This window comes from Eupeodes corollae, chromosome 1, assembly GCF_945859685.1.
Source record: "Eupeodes corollae chromosome 1, idEupCoro1.1, whole genome shotgun sequence".
Lineage (NCBI taxonomy): Eukaryota > Metazoa > Arthropoda > Insecta > Diptera > Syrphidae > Eupeodes > Eupeodes corollae.
The window spans coordinates 290,810,318-290,834,356 of record NC_079147.1 but is presented as its reverse complement, the minus strand read 5'-3'; the positions used below and the strand labels follow the sequence as shown (position 1 = coordinate 290,834,356).

General features: G+C 37.2%; 4 protein-coding genes across 5 annotated transcripts; all 4 read left to right on the top strand.

Annotated features, from left to right (window-relative positions):
- Window positions 1-58: 58 nt before the first annotated feature.
- On the top strand, window positions 59-2,588 carry LOC129939978 (tRNA (cytosine(72)-C(5))-methyltransferase NSUN6). Its single transcript, XM_056048191.1, has 3 exons — window positions 59-549; window positions 1,249-2,405; window positions 2,468-2,588. The coding sequence occupies exons 1-3, from the start codon at window positions 484-486 to the stop codon at window positions 2,562-2,564; spliced, it is 1,320 nt and encodes a 439-aa protein (XP_055904166.1). The 5' UTR covers window positions 59-483; the 3' UTR covers window positions 2,565-2,588.
- Window positions 2,589-2,832: 244 nt separating this feature from the next.
- Window positions 2,833-3,673, top strand: LOC129939977 (ER membrane protein complex subunit 4). Its single transcript, XM_056048190.1, has 3 exons — window positions 2,833-2,991; window positions 3,045-3,174; window positions 3,237-3,673. Exons 1-3 carry the CDS (start codon window positions 2,936-2,938, stop codon window positions 3,549-3,551), a joined length of 501 nt encoding a protein of 166 aa, XP_055904165.1. The 5' UTR covers window positions 2,833-2,935; the 3' UTR covers window positions 3,552-3,673.
- Window positions 3,674-5,066: 1,393 nt separating this feature from the next.
- On the top strand, window positions 5,067-10,916 carry LOC129951319 (uncharacterized). Its single transcript, XM_056063417.1, has one exon. The coding sequence runs from the start codon at window positions 5,067-5,069 to the stop codon at window positions 10,914-10,916; it is 5,850 nt and encodes a 1,949-aa protein (XP_055919392.1).
- Window positions 10,917-15,610: 4,694 nt separating this feature from the next.
- On the top strand, window positions 15,611-17,358 carry LOC129939971 (uncharacterized). 2 transcript variants are annotated; one of them, XM_056048181.1, is made up of 6 exons: window positions 15,611-16,024; window positions 16,092-16,248; window positions 16,313-16,363; window positions 16,439-16,693; window positions 16,759-16,871; window positions 16,935-17,358. In XM_056048181.1, exons 1-6 carry the CDS (start codon window positions 15,774-15,776, stop codon window positions 17,287-17,289), a joined length of 1,182 nt encoding a protein of 393 aa, XP_055904156.1. In that variant the 5' UTR covers window positions 15,611-15,773; the 3' UTR covers window positions 17,290-17,358. The 2 variants fall into 2 exon arrangements, with proteins under 2 accessions (XP_055904156.1, XP_055904155.1); XM_056048180.1 differs by having other exon boundaries at window positions 16,092-16,251.
- Window positions 17,359-24,039: the final 6,681 nt, after the last annotated feature.

Here is a 24,039-nt window from a genome sequence, read left to right as displayed (position 1 = left end):
AGTAAAACTTGCCACGTCGGAATGTAATTGTGTAGAGATAGAGAATGGTGAATATAAAACCGGCGTATGGCAACGTTTTCAGAGACAATGACTAGATGGCGCTACAATCGTTTTTCTTTCATCTCACCATATTGCTAATTTCCCCTCCATTCTATAGTGTAAAATAAAAATCAAAATTAATTCTGTATCGGAAAACTATTTTTTTCCTTTGAAATTTATGAAAAGGAAAATTATAAGAAATTTCTTTCTGCCCACTTTCACAAGTTTAATTCATAGTTTTTCATTCAGTAAACAAAGTTCAAAAAAGTGATCTATAGGAGTGAAAAGTGACCACGCATTCTATTCCATGTTACAAAATTAGAAGAGCAAGAGCAGCAGCAGCAAATAAAATTTAAAAAAAAAACCTGTCTTATTGGAAACTACTGGGGCTAAGGCAAAAGCAAACTACTGGTAAAGGAAATCACCAAGAGAAAATTTTGTATTATGTTTTACCCAAAATCACCTTTTATTAAGAATCAACTTGTTGAATCACAATTGTTTTCACGGAATGTAAGTTACACTATTTATTTAAATTAATTTTAAAACTTTCTTTTACTTATAATTCAAATGGAAAATATTGTTTAAATAAAATTTTCCAATTTGGATGGGAGGAACAATTTTACTGTGACGAACAGTTTTTTTTGCACCACACATAAAATGTCAACCCAGCCACGATGATGTGAGAGTGGTGAATAGGCGACGTGTTGAGTATGTTGAAAATGTCAAAATTGTTTTTCGATGACGTTGTGTGTTGAATTTTACGTATTAATTGCAATTTAAGGGTGTGGTTATATTTGTATTTTTTTGTTCGTAGAGTCTGAAATGAAGCTGTGAATTACACATAACGACTTTTAGGTGAAAAATGCAAGGTTTAAAATTTTGATGTTATTAAGAAATAGTGAAGACAAATTAGAGTTACTTTGAAACATTTCTGACTGCTTAACTGTAAGATCACAAATAATAAACCATAAATGTTAAGTCAAGGTTTTTTTTATTTCAAACCATAAATGGTTTAATAGTGGACTTTAACATTTCAGTCATAGCCTGTACGGCATATTAATAAGAGTCCATAGCATATAGGTCAATCTTACACGAATTTTAACCTCAACATTAAATTTAATTATTAGTAAAGCTCTTAGTCATTAAAAAATAATCTTTTTACATTTTATCCCTTCAATTTTTTGAACATTTTTATTTATATCCAAGCAGCCTTCAGGGATAAACACCCTTTTGGAATGGATGTGTCGAACGCCCTCAACAACAACTTACCGAATAAACCCACTATTATCCTCAATAACTGATTTTAGTGCCAAGCTTCAGGCAATTTTGTCTACAAAGTACAAAAATACTCCCAAAATATTTTCCATCAATGGAATCCCTGAAGTCATATGCATATCAAAACTTGATGAAGTTCCAAAACTACCTTCGAAAGACCTCAAAGAAGTAATGGTTGATAGTAGTTGTGGAGCCGCTGTTCTCAGAGGTGCGCACATATTTGCCCCTGGAGTTCTATCAATGCAAAGTGGGACGAAGCTAGGAGAAATGGTCAACGTGTTTGTTGATCTAGAAGGAAAGTGTAAAAAAGGCACTAGTATAGTTTTCGAATCTGAACAAAAAGTCTTTATTGGCACCGGGGAAGTCAAAATGCAAAGATATCAATTGTATGGAGAAAATATTGCCAACCATGGAATTGCCATCGAAATGCTATCGAATATATCTGGAGTTCCGTCAATCGGTGATCTATCATCCAAAGATGCTCTCTTACAAAATTTCCCCTCAATAGTTTGTGTTCGGGTTTTAGATCCGCAACCAAATGAATTAATTTTGGACATGTGTGCAGCTCCTGGAAATAAAACAACTCACATAGTGGAATTAATGGGTGATACTGGAACTGTGATAGCTTTAGATAAGACTGAAAATAAAGTGGATTTAATAAGACAGAAGATAGAAATAAATGGCATAAAATCAATCAAAGCATTTGCATTTGACTCCACGAAGTTATTACATGAGAGTATTAACGATTCCAAACTAGATAATCCTCCTTTTGGACCTTGCAAATTTGATCGGATTCTTTTAGATGCTCCATGCAGTGCTATTGGAAACAGACCATTGCTGTCTAGTAATATAACTCCAAAAATGTTGAAATCATATCCCAATGTGCAGAAGAAGCTGCTAAGAAATGCTGTCGGGCTTCTTAAAAAAAATGGAGTATTGGTTTATAGTACATGTAGTGTGACTGAAGACGAAAATGAGGGCATGGTAAAATGGGTTTTAGAGCAATTTCCTGAAATGATTTTAATCGAAGCAGTTCCTATTTTTGGTGGACCTGGAATAAAGGAAGCAGGTGGATTGACGGAAGAACAACGGTAAGACTTAAGTTATAATTTACTAAAATTGTATAGTTTTCTTTAAAAATAATCACTTTCAGACATCTAGTTCAACGATTTGGTCCAACTGAATATAATAGAGGAGTTCCAGTGGACAGTATTGGTTTCTTTATTGCAAAGTTTGTAAAGATTTCCTGATATAAAAATTAAAAATTAAAGTAATTCGTGGAGTTTTTATTCATTTTTGTGAAATTACACGAATGCCTCTCGATACATGGGTTTTGTTGTTAATTTTCACAAATCTTCCAGATTCTCTCAAAACCTATTGTTAAAATCAGAGTGTGAAATAACCCTTAAAATAAATTGCTGTGTAGTCTTACCCTTAAGACAGACTAGAGCATTCTGAACACTTCCCTTATTAGCGTGGTGAAATTAATCAACCAATCAAATCCCGACCATCTTGACATTTGTAAATTTTGAGTTGTCACATCAAATAACTTTTTTTTTCTAAAAAAGTCAAATCAATTCTTAGCCATTTCCCATTTTATTGCAGCAAATAACCAAAGAAAATGTCATCGAAAAATGCATCAAAGAAATCTAAATGGTCACTTGACTTTAGTTCAAAGTAATTAAAAGATATTTCTTTAGAGTTTTGATATTTAATTCCCCTTTTCATAGACAAAACACAGATTTGCCATCGCCACCAGGTTACAATCATTCGACACTGATTAGCCAGACCGAAGTTGTTAAAGACCATCACTTAATCATAAAGAAATCATGGGACCTGGCATTAGGACCATTGAAACAGGTAATTTTTGTCTTTATAAAATGCAATAACTTCTTAAACATGGTATTTCTTTTTTCCCACAGATTCCAATGAATCTCTTCATAATGTACATGTCTGGTAATTCGATTTCCATTTTCCCCATTATGATGGTCGGCATGATGCTCATACGACCAATCAAAGCCATGTTTTCAACACAAACTACATCTAAATTGGCCGACGGAGCCCAGGGCAGTGGACAAAAGTTAGTTTATTTCTTGGGAAATTTAGCAAATGTTGCCTTGGCGCTGTATAAATGCCAGAGTATGGGACTATTGCCGACTCATGCCTCGGATTGGTTAGCATTTGTGGAGCCTCAGACGAGACTGGAATACTATGGCGGAGGGGTGTCGTTTATCTAAAAAAACACAAACATTACTTTAACTAGCTAAAAATATATTTCCATTTTATGTTCGGTCGGATTTAGTAATGAAATTATTTATGTTTTGATTGTCAATAAAAATATAAGGAGAGTAGACATTTATTTCCTTTGCCTTTTTATTAATTTAACCTTCATTATTGAATTTAAGGTAGATAAGTTGGTCTTTCTTGATTGCAACGAGTTTTTATACAATTTAACCCCTTGTATTTTTAACCACTCCCGGTTAAGCAAGACAGTTGCGAAACTTTTCCCTGACGATCAGAATTACAGTCTTCAGAAATGCCGGGAAAGTGTTTGGATTTATTGAGGCTATGCAGAAGTGTTTCTACCCCCGTGAATAAGTAATTATCATAAGGCTGATACCTATATGTCAAGAACTTGAGTATAACTCCCATCTCTGGGCTTTTGCTAAGGTCCTTTGGACAGTATCCAAAGAAGATTTCCTATTGTTACGCTTTAAGGCAACTACTTTTTCTTAATCATTTCAAGCTTCTATACTCTGTTCAATAAAAATAGTCAATACATGCTTTAAGGGCGAGCTTTTTTAAAGCAGTGGTTCCTTATGTAGCTTCGCTACACTTCGTCGAAAAAATGTCTTTTAAAAAAAAGAGCACGCCACTGAAATTCCTGAAAGAATTTTTGTTGCAATTCTTAGCAAAAAAAAAAGTTGTACACCCAACAAGACCGTTGTAGCTCACTGCTGATAGGCACTTAAATTTTCAATACGATAGTACACAGAGTTAACATTATCACTCTCAATCTCTAATGGAGGCAAAGAGCTTATTCAATGGATCTTATTTAGAAGCTTTTGGGTTTTGAAGATTTCCGGTTAGAGCTTTAAAAAGCGACACGCTTATACCATCCAATGCAATCAGACTGAGAGGCAAACATCTTATCTTCCCTGTACTGACTAGTGTTGCCAAACCTGGCAATGCCGTAAATTAAATTCGAATTTCATTTAAACTGAAACAAATATGTACTTTCCATTAATTAATATTGTTGTCTTTGTCACCGCTCTATGAAAGACTTCCTTTTTGAAATTTATATCTCTTAAGAGCAGTCAAGCAAAAGAACCAAATTTTTTAATCCTGCCTTTTCTTAAACATCAAAAATAAAATACTTGAATTTAAATTAAATTTGTTTTTCTTAAAGTAACATTAAAAAATTTGCTTAAATATCAGTATAAACTGCTCGCAATTCTGTTTAAAAAAAAAACACGACAAAAGCCATAGGCATAACCTACGAGTTCGTTCACCAAAGCCTAGCTAAAGTCTAAAGAATTGTCTTTAATATAAATAGAGATACGATAACCATCGCCAAGATTACGATCAAATTGTGGATTAACGCTTCAAAAGGTTACCTGGAATATTTCAACACGTGCCGAGTTGCAGCCAAATGCAACTTAACCTCCACCTCAGAGAATTTTTGTTCAGCTCATATTCGCCACTGTCAGGTAAGTCTTAGTATTAAGGTTTATAGTAAGTTGTTTAAAAATATGGTGAACTCACCTCCGTCAAATACAAAACAACCCGATGCACAAATTTCCTGCCAATCATGTAACGATGCCGACAACAGTCAAATGGTTCAATGTGACGAATGTGATGGATGGCATCACTTTAAATGTGTCGGAGTTAACGCCAGCATCGAAGATAAAGACTGGAAATGCGAAGAGTGTCATCAGAAGGACTTGGATAACCAAGGAGGGACTTCATCATCCAACGAACAGTTTGAAGCAACACAAAAAAACCCTATATGTACATCGACACGGTTACCACCAGCAGATTCCGGAAGAAATTTACAACAGACGTCTTTTTCACCTACTGCCTCGAAACAACTTAACGGCAACAAAAATGAAAATCCCAAGTTATGTGTCCCAGCGCGTACAAAATCAAATAAATCCAAATCGATAAATTCGGTAAAATCATTGCAATTAAACTTAATGAGGTTAGAAGAAGAAAGAGATCTAATGAAAAAAAGAGATCGCGAATATTTGGAAGCAAAGTATAAGCTTTTGGAGCAACAAACAGATAGTGAAAGTGAAGACGAGTCAACATCATCAAGGGTAGATAAGTGGATTAACCAGCAATCCATAACTAAAAACCAAGTTTGCCCCACTTTGAATCATCAAAGCGGAAGCAAGCAACAATTAGTACCCAAATCTAATACCCAAGAGCTAACAAGAGCAATAAATCTAAATGAGACATGGGTCGGAGCCAACGGTTCTTCCATGCCAGCTGTTAACATCAACACAACAACCAACAGAGACTCAACAATTTTCCAAAATCCGTCAACCGTCCACACTCTTCATAACGATGACCGTGGCAACGACATCATCGACCAAGCAAGAGGAAGGCCTTATCTTAATACTCAGCAGATAGCAACAAGGCATATTGTTTCTAAGGAATTACCGACGTTTTCGGGACGGCCAGAAGAGTGGCCATTATTTTTCAATTGTTTCAAGAGTACAACCCTTGCATGCGGGTTTTCAGATGACGAAAATTTGATAAGGCTTAATAGATGTCTAAAGGGCAACGCCCTTGAATCAGTGAGAGCTAAACTACTCTATCCAAATCAAGTCCCAAGTATAATCGAAACACTGAAGATGCTATTTGGTCGTCCAGAATCAATTATTAAAACCCTGATTTCCAGGCTGAGACAAGAACGCCCACCTAGAGATGATAAGTTAGATACATTAGTCGCCTTTGCCTTATCGGTTCAGAACATCGTTGCTACAATGGAAGCTGCTGGATTGACATCACATTTAAACAACCCTTGCCTGATGCAAGAATTGACCGATAAATTGCCATTCCAAACCAAGTTGAATTGGGGTGTTTTTAAACTGAGCAAGCAGAATATAGATCTGACAACATTTAGTTCCTGGTTGTTTCAAGTTGCCCAAGCTGCTTGTGAGGTAACAGATGTGAGTTTACTCTCAAAAGATGTTAAGCCTGACAAAAGGCGACAGCCATCCAATTTCCATCTAAATGGACATCATGATGAAGCGAAAAATGAATTCCAGTGTCAAGATCAGCAAAAGCATTGTGTTATCTGTAAAGGAGCTTGCAAGTCAGTGGAAAATTGCGATGAATTTAGTGGACTTAGTTTAAATAACAGATGGAAAGCAGTGAAGAAACATTTTCTGTGTCGCACATGCCTTGTCAACCATAATAAGCGAAGATGTTTGTCCGCAAATAGATGTGGAATAATGAACTGTACGTATAGACATCATAAGTTGCTGCACAAACATGAGCAACCAGCTGCAAGATCTGAAAATCAAAATCTGTCTAGTTATCATTGCACGCATAAACACAAAGGAAGTTTGTTGTTTAAAATTTTGCCTGTGTCTCTCTACAACAATGACATTAAAATCGAAGCATTCGCCTTTCTAGATGATGGCTCCTCTGTGACGATGATGGATAATGAGTTGGCAGATATTCTCAAATTAAAAGGTGAACCCCAAGAACTCCGTTTGAGATGGACGTCGGGTAATTCTCGCACTGAAGAGAAATCAAAGAAAGTTAACTTGATGATAGCAGCTAAACAAAGTTCTAAAAAGTACGCACTTACAAACATTCGAACTGTTGAGTCTTTAAATCTTCCTGCACAAACAATTAACTTTGATTCGCTTGCGTCATGCTACCATTATTTGAAAGGTATTCCTATTCAATCTTTTACTGATGCTCGACCGAGAATATTAATAGGCCTCGATAATGCCAATTTATTAAATTCTTTGAAATATCGCGAAGGAAGAATTAACCAACCATCAGCAATCAAAACGCGTCTTGGATGGACTATTTATGGACCTTGTGAAGAGGAAGGTGAAACATCAATCGATTATCAAAATTATCATTTGTGTGAGTGTAAAGAGCAAGCAGATGAAAAGCTTCATGAATTAGTTCGGGAATTCTTTTCAATAGAAAGCTTCGGTTCAAAGGAGATAAGAAAACTTACTAAGGACAGAGATGTAAGAGCCGAGAACCTGCTAGAAAGCTCAGCTAAACGACTAGGTAAGAGGTTCAGTGTTCCGCTTTTATGGAAAAGTGAATGTCATGCATTTCCAAATAGCAGACCATCCGCAGAACGAAGACTTATGTGCCTTGAGAAACGATTACATAAAGAGCCCGAACTAGCAGCAAATTTAGATTCACAAATCTCCGATTATTTACGACAAGGATATGTGCGCAAACTTACAAGTGATGATTTACAAAACTATAAAGGCAACCGAATCTGGTATCTTCCCATTTTCCCCGTTTTAAATCCCAACAAGCCATCAAAGGTGCGAATGGTATGGGATGCGGCCGCGCAAGTTGACGGAGTTTCGCTAAACTCAATGCTACTTTCCGGACCCGACTATCTTGTCTCACTTATAGACATACTATTTCGTTTTCGTCAAAGGAATATAGCAATCTGTGGTGATATAAAAGAAATGTTCCACCAAGTGCTTGTGGAAGAAGCTGATCAACACGCTCAAAGGTTCCTGTGGAGGAGCAAGGAAACAGGAATAATAGAAGACTACGCTATGAACGTACTAACTTTCGGTGCCACATGCTCACCATACTGTGCAGATTATGTGAAAAACAAAAATGCATTGGAACATTCTGAAAAGTTTCCCCGAGCAGCAGAAGCCATTATACGGAATCATTATGTCGACGATTTTTTAGACAGTTTTGACACCCCAGAAGAAGCAATGCGCATAACAAACGAAGTCATATACATTCATCAACAGGCTGGCTTTGAAATAAGAAACTTCATGAGCAACTGTGAGAGTGTAGTAGCAGCTCTAGGAAAAAATGCTGCCGATTCTGCAAAGCCATTTAAAAACCGTTCAAGTCCTTACGAATTTGAAAAAGTTTTAGGGATGTGGTGGTCACCGTTAACTGACCAATTTTCATTTTTATTTAACAGCAAAAATTTTGATAAAGAGATCCTAGAGGGCTTATTTCCCCCGACTAAACGAATTGTTTTGCGCGTGCTTATGAGTACCTTTGACCCACTTGGTCTAATTGGGCATTTCTTGATGTTTCTAAAAATTTTATTGCAATCTATTTGGCGTGAGCGTATAAACTGGGATGAACCAATACATGAAGCGCACTTTGAACTTTGGAAAAAGTGGCTGAATTTGCTACCTACAATTAGAGAAATCAAAATAAGAAGACCTTATCTTAATAACTTGAAGTTTGATGCTGAATCTACAGTAGAGTTACATGTTTTTGTAGACGCTAGCCTGTCAGGATTTGCTGCGGTATGCTACTTGAGAGTACAACGTGGCACATCTATTCAATGTAATTTGGTATGTTCAAAAACGAAAGTAGCTTCTTTAAAACCGATTTCAGTTCCTAGAATGGAATTAGAAGCAGCTGTGTTAGGTGTTCGATTAGCACAAACTGTCATTAATGGACACTCAATTCAAATAAATAGGCGTTACTTCTGGTCAGATTCTCAGTCAGTATTATGTTGGATAAAAAATGATAATCGAAAGCTTAAACAGTTTGTCACATTTAGAGTTGGTGAAATACTAGAAAATTCGAATGAAAACGAGTGGCGATGGGTTCCAAGTGAACATAACGTAGCCGATGATGCCACAAAGTGGAATCTCAAAGTTGATTTTTCTTCAGACAGCCGTTGGTATCGAGGACCAGATTTTCTCTACAGCCCAAAAGATTCTTGGCCTTTGAATCCTAAAGAGGATACAGGTAATGAGATTGAAGTACATACTCACATTGACGTTTCTGTAACACCACTACAAAATTATATGCAGTTTTCTTCATGGGAAGAAACGGTCACTGCAGTTTCATATGTTTTTAAATACTTCTGTATATTTCTACAGAAATTCCGCAAACCGGACGATTGTTTCGATCTAGGAGAAAGTAAAGGTACCAAAAGCTACCTACTTTGGCTATGTCAAGACGAAAATGGTAATCTAGATTACATCAAAGGAGCTGAAACATATTTATATATGATATGTCAATCTGAAGGTTATCCTAAAGAAATAAATGCCTTGCATAATAAACAGCCAATTGAAAAAACAAGTTCACTATACCAGTTGAGTCCTTATCTGGATACGAAGGGAGTAATGAGGGTAAAAGGTCGTATAGATGCTTCTAACCATGTTACTCTTGATTGTAAAAGACCAGTTATCTTACCGAAACAGCATCATGTCACTACACTGATTGTTGACAATTTTCATAGAAAATATAAACATATTTTTTTCGAAACAGCAGTAAATGAAATACGTCAATTCTTTTACATTCCAACTTTAAGAGCAGTCCTAAAAAGAGTTCAAAATAATTGTCAAGAGTGTCGCAACAATAGAGCTATGCCTGTAGCTCCAATGATGTCTGATCTTCCTGAAGCACGCCTAAAGGCCTTTACCCGACCATTTACATATGTAGGGGTGGATTATTTTGGGCCAATCCTAGTCGCCGTTGGACGACACACCGAAAAACGATGGGGTGTTCTATTTACTTGTCTCACTGTGAGAGCTATTCAAATCGAAATAGCACATAGCCTGTCAAGTGATTCGTGCATCCTAGCAATTAAAAGATTTTGCGCGAAACGAGGAAGACCGAAGCAAGTCTGGAGTGACAACGGCACAAATTTCCGAGGAGCTAGTCAAGAACTGAAAACGGCAATAGAAGAGCTTTGCACAGAAGACATTTCTAAAAATCTTGAAAAAGAAAAAATTGAATGGAAGTTCATCCCTCCCACTTCGCCCCATATGGGTGGTAGCTGGGAGCGGCTTATACGATCAGTGAAACAAGTTTTGGCAAAAATGCATATCGGCCGTAACCCTAAAGACGAAGTTTTGCTTACAATGATGGCGGAGGTTGAGTTCATTATAAATTCTAGACCACTTACTTATATTCCTATAGATACCGACAGTGATGAGGCGCTCACCCCAAATCATTTTTTGATGGGGTCATCAAACGGCATAAGACTTACCGGGGAGCTTTCAAGCGATGGCCATACACTCCGCAAACATTGGCTTGCATGCGAACAATACAGTAATCTTTTTTGGAAGCGTTGGGTGAAGGAATATCTCCCCTCTCTCACCAGACGAACGAAATGGTTCGAACCTGCTAAGCCTGTATCAGAAGGAGATATCGTTTTAATTGTTGATGAAAACAACCCCAGAAACACCTGGCCAAAGGGAGTAATCTTGCAGGCGAACCTAAGCAAAGACGGACAGACGAGATCAGCAATTGTGAAGACAGCCACTGGAACATACACACGACCGGTGGCAAAACTAGCAGTACTTGATGTAAGACGGTTTGGCGAAGATGGTAACTGGAAGAAGCCACCAGCTTACCAGGGGGGAGTGTTGCCAAACCTGGCAATGCCGTAAATTAAATTCGAATTTCATTTAAACTGAAACAAATATGTACTTTCCATTAATTAATATTGTTGTCTTTGTCACCGCTCTATGAAAGACTTCCTTTTTGAAATTTATATCTCTTAAGAGCAGTCAAGCAAAAGAACCAAATTTTTTAATCCTGCCTTTTCTTAAACATCAAAAATAAAATACTTGAATTTAAATTAAATTTGTTTTTCTTAAAGTAACAACTAGTTTAATTAAACGGAGTATAACCCATTTTTTGCTTTTTACTTTCAAAAGAAATTTTTAGAACGAAGCTTAAACTTACTGGTTTGCTCACAGGTTTACATTCTTTTAAATTTTTAGTTTTTTTCATATGCAGTACGGAAACTCTGGACATTTTTTTTCACACAACTAAGTTGAATTTCTTAATAGTAAGAGCGAGAGGTAAGGACATCCTATCCTTCTGTACTTCACATATTTATTGGACAGCGTATTTGCTATCAATTCTGAAGCAATACTCGAAATTCCAAGAGTTCTAATTGGTTTAGCCTTGAGATCAACGTGCGACGTATTATCAGACATAAATATTCTTTTTTAGCAGAACTTTGAATTTTAAAACTTTAAATCAAATTGCAACTGTAGTTGCGAAGCACCAACAAGCCTTGGATACGGACGGATTCACTGTTCACAACCCACGCAAACGAAATAAGGACAACGAACTTCGGATTTGTACGTGGAACGAGGTCCCTTAACAGACCACTTGCATCCGAACAACTAGCGGAAGCCCTAAACTGCTGCAAGGCATATATTACCGCCATCCAAGAAGTGGGATGGGATGGACCGGGCAAACGCAAACTAAAAGACTGCAATATATACTACGGCGACATATACCGAGAACAAAGGCAACGTCTATTTGGATGTGGATTTGTTGTTAGAACTAGACACAGGCAAAAAGTCTTGAGTTTCAACAGTGTGAGCGAGCCCATCACGACAATCCGCATCAAGGCTGAATTCGCCAACATAAGCCTAATATGCGCGCATGCCCCAACAGAGAAGAAAAATGAAGACCCCAAAGACATATTCTTCGAGCTCACACATTTCAATATCCACAAGGGGACATGAAAATCTCCTGATCAATCAAACGTCAACCAGATTGACCGCATTGCGATCGACGCACGACACTTCTCCAGTATACAGGATATCCGTACATTCCGAGGGTCCAGCATTGACTCGGACCACTACCTCGTTGTAGCCAAGTTACGGCTATGGATATCCCGATCCAAGCCAAAACAAGGAAGTATTGTGAGAAGATTCGACGTTAGACAAGAGACTGCCATGTCCTTTTCCGATCGAGTATCTAATAACCTCTTAAGGAGTCCTATGCTGCCTGCATTAAGCATTGAAAACCAGTGGCAACATTGCCTTACAGCCATCAGAGATGCCGCCTCGGAAGTGCTAGGTTTCACACGGCCACCATAGCGAAGCACCTGGCGATGCACTGTCATGCGACTTCTTCAACATCGTTCTGGGGAGAATTATGCAAAACTCAACCGTCAACATTAGAGGCACAATCTTCCAAAGGTCCATCCAATTACTCGGATACGCAGATGATATTGACATAATTGGAAGATCAAATCGTGATGTCAGTGGAGCATTTTTGAACATTGCGACGGAAGCGAAGAAGATGGGTTTAGTGGTCAATGAGGGCAAGACCAAGTATATGCTGTCATCAAAAAAGGACACTGAACGACGACGTCTTGGACAAAACGTCACCATGGACAGCTATAACTTTGAGGAGTTAAGGACTTTGTCTACCTAGGCACCGCTATAAACACAGCCAACGACACCATCGCTGAAATCAAACGAAGAATAACTCTTGTAAATCGCTGCTTCTTTGGACTTAGAAGGCAATTGATAAGTAAAACCCTCTCTCGAGCACCTTAAATCACCATCTATAAGACACTCATCATCTGGGTTTTCATTTATGGCGCTGAGGCCTGGACCCTGTCAATGAAAGATGAGAGCGTCTTAGGATGCTTCGAGAGAAAAATTCTTCGGGTGATTTTTTGGTCCCGCATGCATAGATGAAGAATGGAGGAGATGATATAACGACGAACTGTAGCCTGTACAGCGACACTGATCTAGTTAACAGAATTAAAGTCCAACGGCTAGGTCATGTAGAGCGAATATACATCAACGCTCCAGCCCAGAAGGTCTTCAAATCCAATCCCTAGGGACGGCGCCGTAGAGGAAGACCGCGACTCAGGTGGCGCACTCAGGTTTGTGAAGACCTCAACCAACTTGGCGTGCGAAATTGGAGACAGCTAGCTAGGGACCGAGCTGGCTGGAGACGCATGTTGGTTGAGGTCCAGGTCCACCCGGGTCTGTAGCGCCACCTTAAGTATGTAGTAACTGTAGGTCTTTCTAAATTCTTCACTATTTTCCTAGGCTCACATTGAGTGTTATTTAAAGGATATTCTAATAAAAGATCAATTCCCTTTGGCAATGAAGTCAATGGTGTCTATTCGATTTTGAAGTGGAAGGTATGCCATTAACAATGGATAATAAAATCAGTTAAATGGACAGTTATGGTTCCATTTCTTCTTCATAAAGTTTTCCATGACCAATTCACACATTTGCGACTGTACTCGTATTTGCTCGATAATTTCAGGAATTCCATTTCCAACGTCTTGAATTAATAGTAGAGCATTGGGACAGACCTCATCGTTGACCTAAACTCAAGGAAAAAAGTCAAAAGGTGTATCCCAACAAGATCTTGGCGACTTATTTTGATCCCAACTTCGCGAACATTTTGCTTAGATTAAAAAAAAACGGCGTCATTTTGACGCTATTCAAGAGGACTCAATCAGCGAGTATAAGACTTTTCTAGTGATCGACCGACTCAAGTTTTTGTGTTGATGGAACTTTAAAATCCTTAAAGCCTCGAGTTGATTTTCAAAATACGGCGTATTGTAGTTTGTGAGCAACTTAACTTAAAAGATCGGAGATATATCGACAAACCTAGATTTTTTCAACATTATCGGTACAGGAGCAATATTTTCATTTTTAGAGTCACTGTATTCTGCCAACTTCTTAAATACCTCCATCAGTTTCACTATTGGCTGGGAAGAAGATGCTTTTGATAGCCAAAAAGAGTTCATATTTGTATTAAATTTTAACTGTTGCAATGGATTGTTAAAGCATTTAGTGTTAAGTTTTTGGTAATGGCGTAGCTTTTAATTGTCAATTGTCAAATGTTAAAGCTTAAAAAATGAAATTTGTGAAATAGTGGGGTATTCAAAAAGACATTTTTTAATAGAAGACCCTTGAGTTAAGCCTTATAGGCTTTTCACACCAAGTCCAAGACCCGTTTTTCGCCAAATTATCGGTTTTGGATGAAAACCTACATCGAAAACTCAAGTTTTCCCATACATTTTTGTTAAACCACAAGTTTTATATAAAACCTTTCGAAAAGTAGTAGCAATTCAAAGTTAAACTAAACAAACAAACCTTTCGAAACATTTAGCGCTCAAATTAATGTAAACAAAACAGCTGATGGCTGCTGTCAAAACAAATATTTTATTTTGATATAAATTTGTTCGTGGTAGGTAAAAAAAATACCCGTTGGGTATTTGTGGCACTGGCCATTCTTTTATGATCCTCCAGAGTTTCAAACGCTATTTGTTAAGTGAGGAATGGGACTTCACTATGACTCTGTTCAATTACAAGGGTTTGAGAGATATGAGAAAGGCGATAAGTTCATTTGTAGAGGAGAATAAGTATGAAAGAAAATGGAGGCTATGTCGCAGCGGGCTATTAAAATTTGCGCCAAAACATTCCACAATGTGGGAATCGTTGTTCCAGTAAATAAAAACACAACAGTGGGCTATCGCCCCTTGATGGACAGTGATGCCAACATCAAGAAGATCCTAAGTCCATTGGACAAGCAAGGCGAGTCCTCAAAGGAAGAAACCACAGAGATAGTCATGGAGAAATTGCAGCCCATCATAACACTTTCAGTGATCGCTCTGAATGAGTGTGATTGTGGTACGAATCTGGAACTAGGAATTGACCTTTTCTCCTCCGACCATAAGGACCTATACGAAATCGTTCAGAACCTTCTCAACCCTGCCTATAAGTTGCTCGGGCGGCAACAAAATATCGCAATTCTGAAGGGACATTTGGCCAGCAGAAGCAATAATCATAAGCTCAATATTTTGGATTGAATTTGTTGTGAAAGAAGAAGAAAATGTTTTAAATAAAATGAATTTTTATTGTAACAGTTTTGTTTGTTGTGATTCTATAGTATATTATCTAGACAATTAGCTTCTCCTTAATGAATTGTTCGTACTGGTTGAAGAGACAAAAAGGATAGCTGCAGCCAAGCGAGCTTGTAATTCTTGTTAGTTCATATCGTGAGCCCATTCCACCCGTCCCCAGAACTTCAGCTCAAACTCTTCTTTGAGACGAGCAAGTGTTACGAATTTATTTTATTTTCACAAATAATTTGAGAAAAACAAAACATTTACTCACAATACAAAATTTGACAGACGGTGTTAAATAAATTTAAATGTCAAATGAAAACGTGTAAATGTTCGGTGTAAACGATTTGGTGTGAAAAGGCTTTAGAAACAATCCAAATTATGTTAACAAACAGATCTTGGCGACCTTTTCTTTTTAGACCAATAAATGACAATCTGCATTCTTGACAACTCACAGTTCACAGACAAACCGCTTCCAAAAATTGAATGCATTTATGGTTGCGTTTTGTAAACAACAATAATTTGTTTTCTGTGATTTTGTTATAAATAATCTTCATTCCATTTGCTAGAGACACACTTCCACTTTTATATAATTTAGAAAATTGCATTTCTAATCTGAAAAATGCAGAATTCACCCCATGGTCCAACGCGTACGCGTCCAAATGAAACCAAGTTGATAAACAAATTACCTGTCCATCATCCATCCAAGTCTGTTAAGAGTTTGTATCGTTCATCACGATCACATTATAAATCATATAAATATGCAGACATTGGATTTACTATAACCAAAACGAATAAAAAATACGTTGCCCATTGCAAAGTTTGCAACAGAACTCTGGGCAACACAGCTTATGCCCGTCTAAAGGGCCACAGGTTGGTTTATATCTAGAATGAGACGGGTCTAAGATCTTCGTCCTAATATTCTTATGTTTACATACAGGAACATTTGCAGAGAAGCATCACCAACAAATAGCGAAGAAGAATGTCCCTTGTTTCCAGAAATAAATAATGCAACCTATGTTTCGAAAGAAAATGATCTTGATTCTACAAAATCTAACTCACATGTTTCTCGAGACGATTCCACAATTACTTTGAATGTGGTAAACATTGGAACAAAAAATTAATGCATTTATTTCTAAGTTTAATTTTGAATCCTTGCAGATTGAGATAGAACCGAAAATAGAGAATTTGGAATGTGAAGTCAATGCCAACGTAAAAACCAATGAAATTCAAAAAGATTAAAGTTCATTTATTAATTTATTGTTTTTCTCTTTTTTTTTGTATTAGCATCTTTCCCAATGTAACTCAGACGAAGACTCTCAGATACTAAACGAAGACAATCAATTGAAGCTTAATATTATTGAAGTTCTCTTGCCTATTAAGTACAACAAAAAATTACTCTTTGAAGATACCACACAAAAGAGCATAAATATGTGGATAAAAGTTTTGAAAAACGCTCAAAATCTCAACCTAGCTCCCACTGATGTCACTTGGACATATGCTCGTGATACACTATACTCACATTGGAGACATCACACACTTGTATGTTGAACAAGATTTATATAAATGAGTTCTTTTCTTTAATTTTAAATTTACTCCTTAAACAGCAAAAGAAGGATGCCATTGATTCTGGTGAATTAGACGTAAAATATAATATTGTTGATCTTGTCATATTACAAATTGAAGATACCCCAATGTTAAGTGATAGTGCATGTTTTGAGTAGGTTTTCAAACAAAAGAACACACACTATAGGAAATAAATTTCCTTCTTTCATTTTTATAGAAACGAGAATTCATTTGAAACTGCAAATAACTCCAACTTCGATAAGACAATTGATAAGACAACTGAAAACAGTCAACCTTCCGAAAATGTATGGTCTGCAAAAAATAGAAATTCCATATCCACTCAAACCTCGGATGAAGTTATCAAAACTGAATTGAGATTAAAGCTATTGCAGTGCGAGGCCATGGAAATAGAGAATTATAAGCGCTGTTTAGAAGCTCTGGAATTGGAACGCAAACTACAAATCCCTAATTCAAAATTTACAGCCAAGTATTTTCCTACAACACTAAATCGTTCGAATGAACAGAGACGGGATGACTCAAGTAATTTGATTAAAATCGAAATAGATGATTGACATTCATTTTCTAAGAGCATGTTATTATTTGAAAGCAACAAAATATAAAATATATTTAAAATGTTTGTATTTATTGTAGTTTTATATAATTAGAATCACTTCTAAAGAATCTAAGCCGCTTCTTAGTTCTTAGAAAACAGTTACTCCTGGAGGTTCTGTCAATTCCTTGCAAGAGGAAGTAACCGTACCCCATCAAATACACCCAACTATGTTATTATGTTGGAATAAGGATTACCACCTATGTTCTTACGAACCCTAAAAATGCAAGTCGATTACATCTTGAGAGTTATGAAGATGAACAATAATAGGCTTCCAAAGATAATACGAACCAAAACAAGTTGGTGTGCTGATTGGATAAATTTGCAAAGAGAATGTGCAATGGAACTTAACCTTTTGTGTAGTAACCAGGATGACTTAAAAGTTTCTTTATACTAGGTCACGCCACAGGATCTATATACAGGCAGCTCTACTGTCAAATAAATCACAACTTGGAAGAGAGGAATTATTTTAGGGACGATAATAGCATTCTTGAAATTTCAATGATAGTTAAATTGCGAGGTGAAGTTATGCAGCTGAATTTTATACCTCATAGACATGACTTACCAACTGTGTATATGCTCATTGTGGAAATTAAATGAAAGGGAATTGTCCGAATGATGAAGACACCAAAGACATATTCTTCGACCTCTTGGACAAGACATATGAGCAGTGCCCTGGCTATGACAATAAAATTGTCTTAGGAGATTTTAATGCGGAGCTAGGAAGAGAAGACATATTTGGTGTCATAATCGGGAGATACAGCCTGCACGACACCACCTCCGACAGAGAACGCGGTTCACACATCTCAATATCCACAAGAAGACATGGAATCTCCTTATTAATCAACCGTCAACCAGATTGACCACATTGCGATCGACGGACGACACTTCTCCAGTATACAGGATATCCGAACATTCCGAAGGGCCAACATTGACTCGGACCACTACCTCGTTGTACCCAAGGTACGGCTACGGATATCCCGATCCAAGCCATCTTTGAAGTACTAGGTTTCACACGGGCACCACAGCGAAATCCCTGTTTTGACGACGAATGCCGGAAAGCGAACGCAGCGAAACAACAGGCATATAAAACGGCGCTGCACAAAAGGAACAGAGCTGCTCGCGAGCTCTGCGAGCAGAAGAGGAGAGAGGAACACCGGCTTCTTAGATGGAAAAAAGAGAACATGAGGAGCGCGCGATCGAGGGAATAGAGGGATGTCACAACAGGAGTGAGGTTCGTAAATTTTACCAAAAGGTGAAAAAACCTCCCAAGGGTACCAGCCACGAACCGAAGCCTGTAAAGACGATCAGGAGAACATCGTAGTAGAACCGCAGTCGATGTTGAGAATATGGAAAGACCACTTCTCCAAATTATATAACGGCGATGACGAACCGAATTCCGCTGTAAGAGAGATAGAACCACTCAACCTCGGCGACGCAGATCAACAATTCCGCCTACCCGACCTTGACGAAGTGAAGATAGCTATACATATCTAAACTTAAGTCAAACAAAGCTGCTGGAGCTGACGGCATAGCTGCCGAACTATTCAAAACAGCAGGCGATGACTTGGTAGGGAGCATGCACCAACTCATCTGCAAAATATGGTCGGAAGAAAGCACGCCCGATGAGTGGAATCTCAGCAAAGTGTGCCCGATACATAAGAAAGGAGGCCCTCTAAATTGCGCCAACTAAAGATTAACATTGTCTCTTTAACATTGCATATAAAATCCTTTCTGCCGTATTATGTAAACGTCTGAAGCCGTTCGTCAACGACCTGATAAGTCCTTATCAGTGTGGCTTCAGACCAGGAAAGTCCACTATCAACCAAATATTCACACTACGGCAGATCTTGGAAAAAACACAGGAGCTTCAAATCGGTACCCACCATCTCTTAACCGATTTTAAAGCCGCGTATGACAGCATCTATAGGGAAGAGCTCTACAGAGCAATGTCTAGTTTTGGCATCGTCTAGTTTTGGAATGACGATGGAGAATGCACGCTGCTCTATCAAGGTCGGAAAAGATCTTACAGATTCATTTGATGTCAAAAAAGATTTTAGACAAGGCGATGCGCTGTCTTGCGACTTCTTCAACATTGTTCTGGAATGAATTGTCCAAAACTCAACCGTCAACACTAGAGGCACAATCTTCCAAAGGTCCATCCAATTACTCGGATACGCAGATGATATTGATATAATTGGAAGATCAAAACGTGATGTCAGTGGAGCGTTTTTTAGCATTGCGATGGAAGCGAATAACATGGGTTTAGTGGTCAATGAGGGCAAGACCAAGTATATGCTGTCATCAAAAAAGGACATTGAACAACGACATCTTGGACAAAACGTCACCATCGACACCTATAACTTCAAGGTTGTTAATGACTTTGTCTACCTTGGCATCGCTATAAACACAGACAACGACATCAGTGCTGAAATGAAACGAAGAATAACTCTTGCAAATCGCTGCTTCTTTGGACTTAGAAGGCAATTGAGAAGTAAAGTCCTCTCTCGAGCATGTAAAATCACCATCTATAAGACACTCATCATCCCGGTTCTCATTTATGGCGCTGAGGCCTGGACTCTGTCAAACAAAGATGAGAGCGTCTTAGAATGCTTCGAGAGAAAAATTCTTCGGGTGATTTTTGGTTCCGTACGCATAGATGGAAAATGGAGGAAAAGAAATAACGACGAACTGTACGGGATATACAGCGACACTGACCTAGTTAGCAGAATTAAAGTCCAACGGCTTAGATGGCTGAGTCATATAGAGCGAATGGACATCGACGCTACAGCCCGGAAGGTCTTCGAATCCAATCCCGAGGGACAGCGCATTAGAGGAAGATCGCGAATCAGGTGGCGCACTTAGGTGGGTGAAGACCTAAACCAACTTGGCGTTCGAAACTGGAGACAGCTAGCTAGGGACCGAGCTTGTTGGAGACGCACATGTTATTTGAGGCCCAGGTCCGCCCGGGACTTTAGCGGCACCTTAAGTAAGTAAGTAATGATTTGAATAGCTTGCTTGTATCCATTGAACCCTCATTTTTAAAGTACCGTTACAATTCTATTTTAATACTTTTTGATACATACATAAGTTAAAAATGTGTACAACCCTAAACATGGTTAAACCCTGAACAAAAGTTAGAACACTAGATAAAGAGTTATGATGAGAATACGGTTTACATTGGTCTTAAAGTTTTGAATGTCAACATTTTTGATTTGCCACAGAAAAATCTTTACACCTGGGCGGTTCTTCTTTCGATAGAACATTGCTATTAAAAATAAATTATCAATAAAATATTGTTCCTGGAAAAAAATGGCATTTTTTCGATGGATTTCAATTTCATCGTAATCGGATACCTTTACGAATCCCGAAAAAAACTATTCCCGAATACTTTCGTAGTGGTAAATCTCATACAATTTTGCATAGTTTCCGAAATTCGTAAAAGTTTCAAAAACCTATGCTGCCAACTTCACTAACTTTGAAGTGTGTTTAGGGTCGTTGTAGTGCATGAAGCGCCATAATATCGGCAAATTGTCTTCTGCTTAGGGTATCATATGATCCAACAGGATAGCTCTGTACATGGTCTGGTCCATTTTGGTGTCAATTTTTACGATGGGGCCCACGCCACAGTGCCATGAAAAAGCAGCGCAGACCATAACGTTGCCTCCACCGTGTTCCATAGTCTTAATGGTGTACCTTGGATCATATTCACTATTTTTCGGACGGCAATTCGGACGGAATTTGGATTCATCGCTCCAGAACACGTTTTTCCAAAAACTAATTGGTTTGTCTAGGTGAGCTTTGGCAAACTGTAACCTAGATTTCAGATTTTTTTTGATACAAGCGGATTTTCTCTGAGCGAAGCACCTACGTAGATTGTTTTCATTTAATCGGCGGCGTCTTATGATCCTAAAGGAAACATTTACTCCATAGTTCGTTGAAAGTTCGCTTAGAATGGCACTGGAGGTCTTAAACGGATCCTTGGTCGATAGCTTATAAATAATTCTATCTTCATTTGTAATTGTATTTCTGGCCCGGGGGTTTTGTTTAACGTTTTCAATCACTCCAAACTTTTTTAATAACGAAGGGCATTATAAACCAGCTTCCTCGAGGATTCTAACAACTTAGAAATGCCTGTTACCGTCCGCCCTTTGACTTTATTTTCAAGATCAGACTTCTTTTTTTCCTTTGATCACCATTTTCCTTTTGCCATGACTAATTTTTTTTTTAATATTTTATTATTTATATATATTATTTCCTTTTTAAAAATACACTCTTTGATTGCAAAACGGGCAAAATTTATGTCCAGCTAAAAACAACGCAAATCACAAACAATCTTCATTTTTCGCAAAACGGTATTTTACTTTTCAATCATTTACACATTTTGATTACCATATAAGGTATTCATAGTAACAACATACAAATGAACCGTTACTTGCAAGTAATAAAGAATTGAAAGTAGAAAAATACTTGTACTTCTCTCAATGTACCCAATTCGAGTCCACCACTGTATGTAAGTGCTATCACTCGATAACTTGATGGAGAATAAGATTCGCCTTCTATGGGGATTGACTAGACAAATGCTGTTTTTCAACTTCTTGAAACGAGCTTAAACAAATAAGATAGGTATACGAAAAAGCTTGCGCAAGGAATTTCCTAACGTGGAAGAATAAGTTTACTGAATATAGCAGTCATTTCATCCGAACCAGAAGATTTGTGTGTGTTGTGATTTATTAACGAGTTCAAGACTTTGTCACTTAGGAGGAATTAATTTCTAGGCAAAATGCCTTGCAAGTAAAATTGCTTTATCAATAGAGCTAACTAAAAGTGTCCTTGACAACGAGCCTAGTATTCGGGGAAGAATTTCTCATGTTTTTAATAAATGACCAACAATTCTTACTGCCTTCTTGCCATAATTGTTGGCCAGGGACAAATTTAGCCCTTCGGATATCGCTTTCTTCAAACTTTTGCGTAGTTCCTCAGTTGTTTTGATTACTCTAGCTTTATAGGTAATTTATGAATTTTGATCGATTTTTACGCACCGTTGGTGGTGTTTGTTGTTATGAAATAAATTGACTAGGGCTTGCCAGAAAACCACAAAGATTATTCGTAAAGGCGTTTCAAGGTAATCTCCAAACATACTAAAATAAAACTCTTCCCTCATCCTTGATAATGGTTCTGTTAAAAGGGCAGGACAACTTACCTTCACATAATCGATTTTATAATAGTTGCCTATTCATTGTTTTTAAGAAGCAAACTCATAAATCTGTGGATAGAGAAGTAGTCACTTGTCTGGGAAAACCGAACTAAAAAATCAACATTCTTTGATGAGGTCATTTCGACACACTTGCCTTTCTCAAACAAAAACAAAACAAATCAACTTAATTTGTAGCACTGGAATCTTCTTTAGTTACTTCGATTTGAAACATTCACTTTCATTATTTGTTTTTATTTAAATCAACTAAAATCATTATTATTTATATATTCTATTATTATCAACACAAAATTTTGTTTTTTTTTTTTAAACAAAGAGAAAATCATACAAAGGAGAGCTAAAACATTGAGAAATTTACATTAATCCAACCTAAAGTTTACTTTTTACGGTGCTCATCGGCGTAGTCTTTTATTTTGTCCATAATTTTGCTAGGTTCATCAACCCGAGGAACCTGCAAATAAAATAAATAAAATATTTTAACAACAAATAGGTACGATTTTTTCAATGATTATTTTTATTGCATACATTATAGTTTTGAGTGATGTATATTCCCGTGTATACACCTGCGCCAAAAGTTAACTAAAAATAAATAAATTACATAATTATTTCAATTGTTTGCAATCTTTTGTTTGGATAAAAATTAACTTTTTTGGTGTTATGAAATTTTTAAAGTTTTAAGTGAAATTTTTGCACTTACCAAAAATTTGAACATGTCGAAGAGTGTTGAGCCTTCGCCCGCCAGTTTGAAACTTATTCCAGATAAAATTTGATGGAGAAAAAACAATAATTATTTTGTTTTCCTACTCGCTTTCGCTAGTGGGAAAAGATATAAGTTTGCTGACAGCTGGTTTTGGAACTGCGCGAACAAGTGGAATGTTTTTATTTTCCACAAACAGCTGATTGGGCTTAGACCAGTTTAGGTTTTAAATTCTCCAGATATGTTAAAAGGGCTGTCAAAATGTCGTAGGATTTATTTTGTTTTTGTTCGTTTTGATTTAAGGGTTCAGACAAGATACTACAGGGATGTGGACTTAATTTTTTTTCAGTGTCACTGACAGCTGTTAAATACAGGGCTGTCCAAGAGGAAGGTTAGGACTTTTGTTTTATTTTTGGCAATGATGAAAGCGAGACTGAACTATATGTGATGGCTAATTGAATTTACAAATGGATTCATCCAAAGCTATTTCTACAGAGGGTTTGGTTCTTAAAAATGTATTTATAAGACTGAATTTTCTATTCGGTGGTCTTGGAGATTGGAAATATTTGTTTCTCTTTTTCATAAACAAAGAATGCCACAAAAGTATTTTATATTGACATTTTATTCTGGCTTTTTAATTTCGTAGATTACTTCTGGGAAGCAATGCAAATCTTTTGGAGAAATTTGATTTTATGTATGTCATATAAAAACATATGTACTTTTGTTCAGAAAATTTGTCGTACACCCTTGTTGAAGAAATAGTATGAAGCAAAGAGAGTCGTTTGAATCCTAAGAATCTT

Excerpts from the sequence above, each read along its gene's own strand:
- LOC129939977 (XM_056048190.1), top strand. The coding sequence starts at position 2,936 with ATGTCATCGAAAAATGCATCAAAGAAATCTAAATGGTCACTTGACTTT. Across the intron at positions 2,992-3,044 it reads TCACTTGACTTTAGTTCAAA|ACAAAACACAGATTTGCCAT; the intron begins GTAATTAAAAGA and ends CCCTTTTCATAG. Across the intron at positions 3,175-3,236 it reads CATTAGGACCATTGAAACAG|ATTCCAATGAATCTCTTCAT; the intron begins GTAATTTTTGTC and ends TTTTTCCCACAG.
- LOC129939978 (XM_056048191.1), top strand. The coding sequence starts at position 484 with ATGTTTTACCCAAAATCACCTTTTATTAAGAATCAACTTGTTGAATCA. Across the intron at positions 550-1,248 it reads CACAATTGTTTTCACGGAAT|CCTTCAGGGATAAACACCCT; the intron begins GTAAGTTACACT and ends ATATCCAAGCAG. Across the intron at positions 2,406-2,467 it reads GGATTGACGGAAGAACAACG|ACATCTAGTTCAACGATTTG; the intron begins GTAAGACTTAAG and ends AATCACTTTCAG.
- LOC129951319 (XM_056063417.1), top strand. The coding sequence starts at position 5,067 with ATGGTGAACTCACCTCCGTCAAATACAAAACAACCCGATGCACAAATT.
- LOC129939971 (XM_056048180.1), top strand. The coding sequence starts at position 15,774 with ATGCAGAATTCACCCCATGGTCCAACGCGTACGCGTCCAAATGAAACC. Across the intron at positions 16,252-16,312 it reads CCACAATTACTTTGAATGTG|ATTGAGATAGAACCGAAAAT; the intron begins GTAAACATTGGA and ends GAATCCTTGCAG. Across the intron at positions 16,364-16,438 it reads AATGTGAAGTCAATGCCAAC|CATCTTTCCCAATGTAACTC; the intron begins GTAAAAACCAAT and ends TTTTTGTATTAG.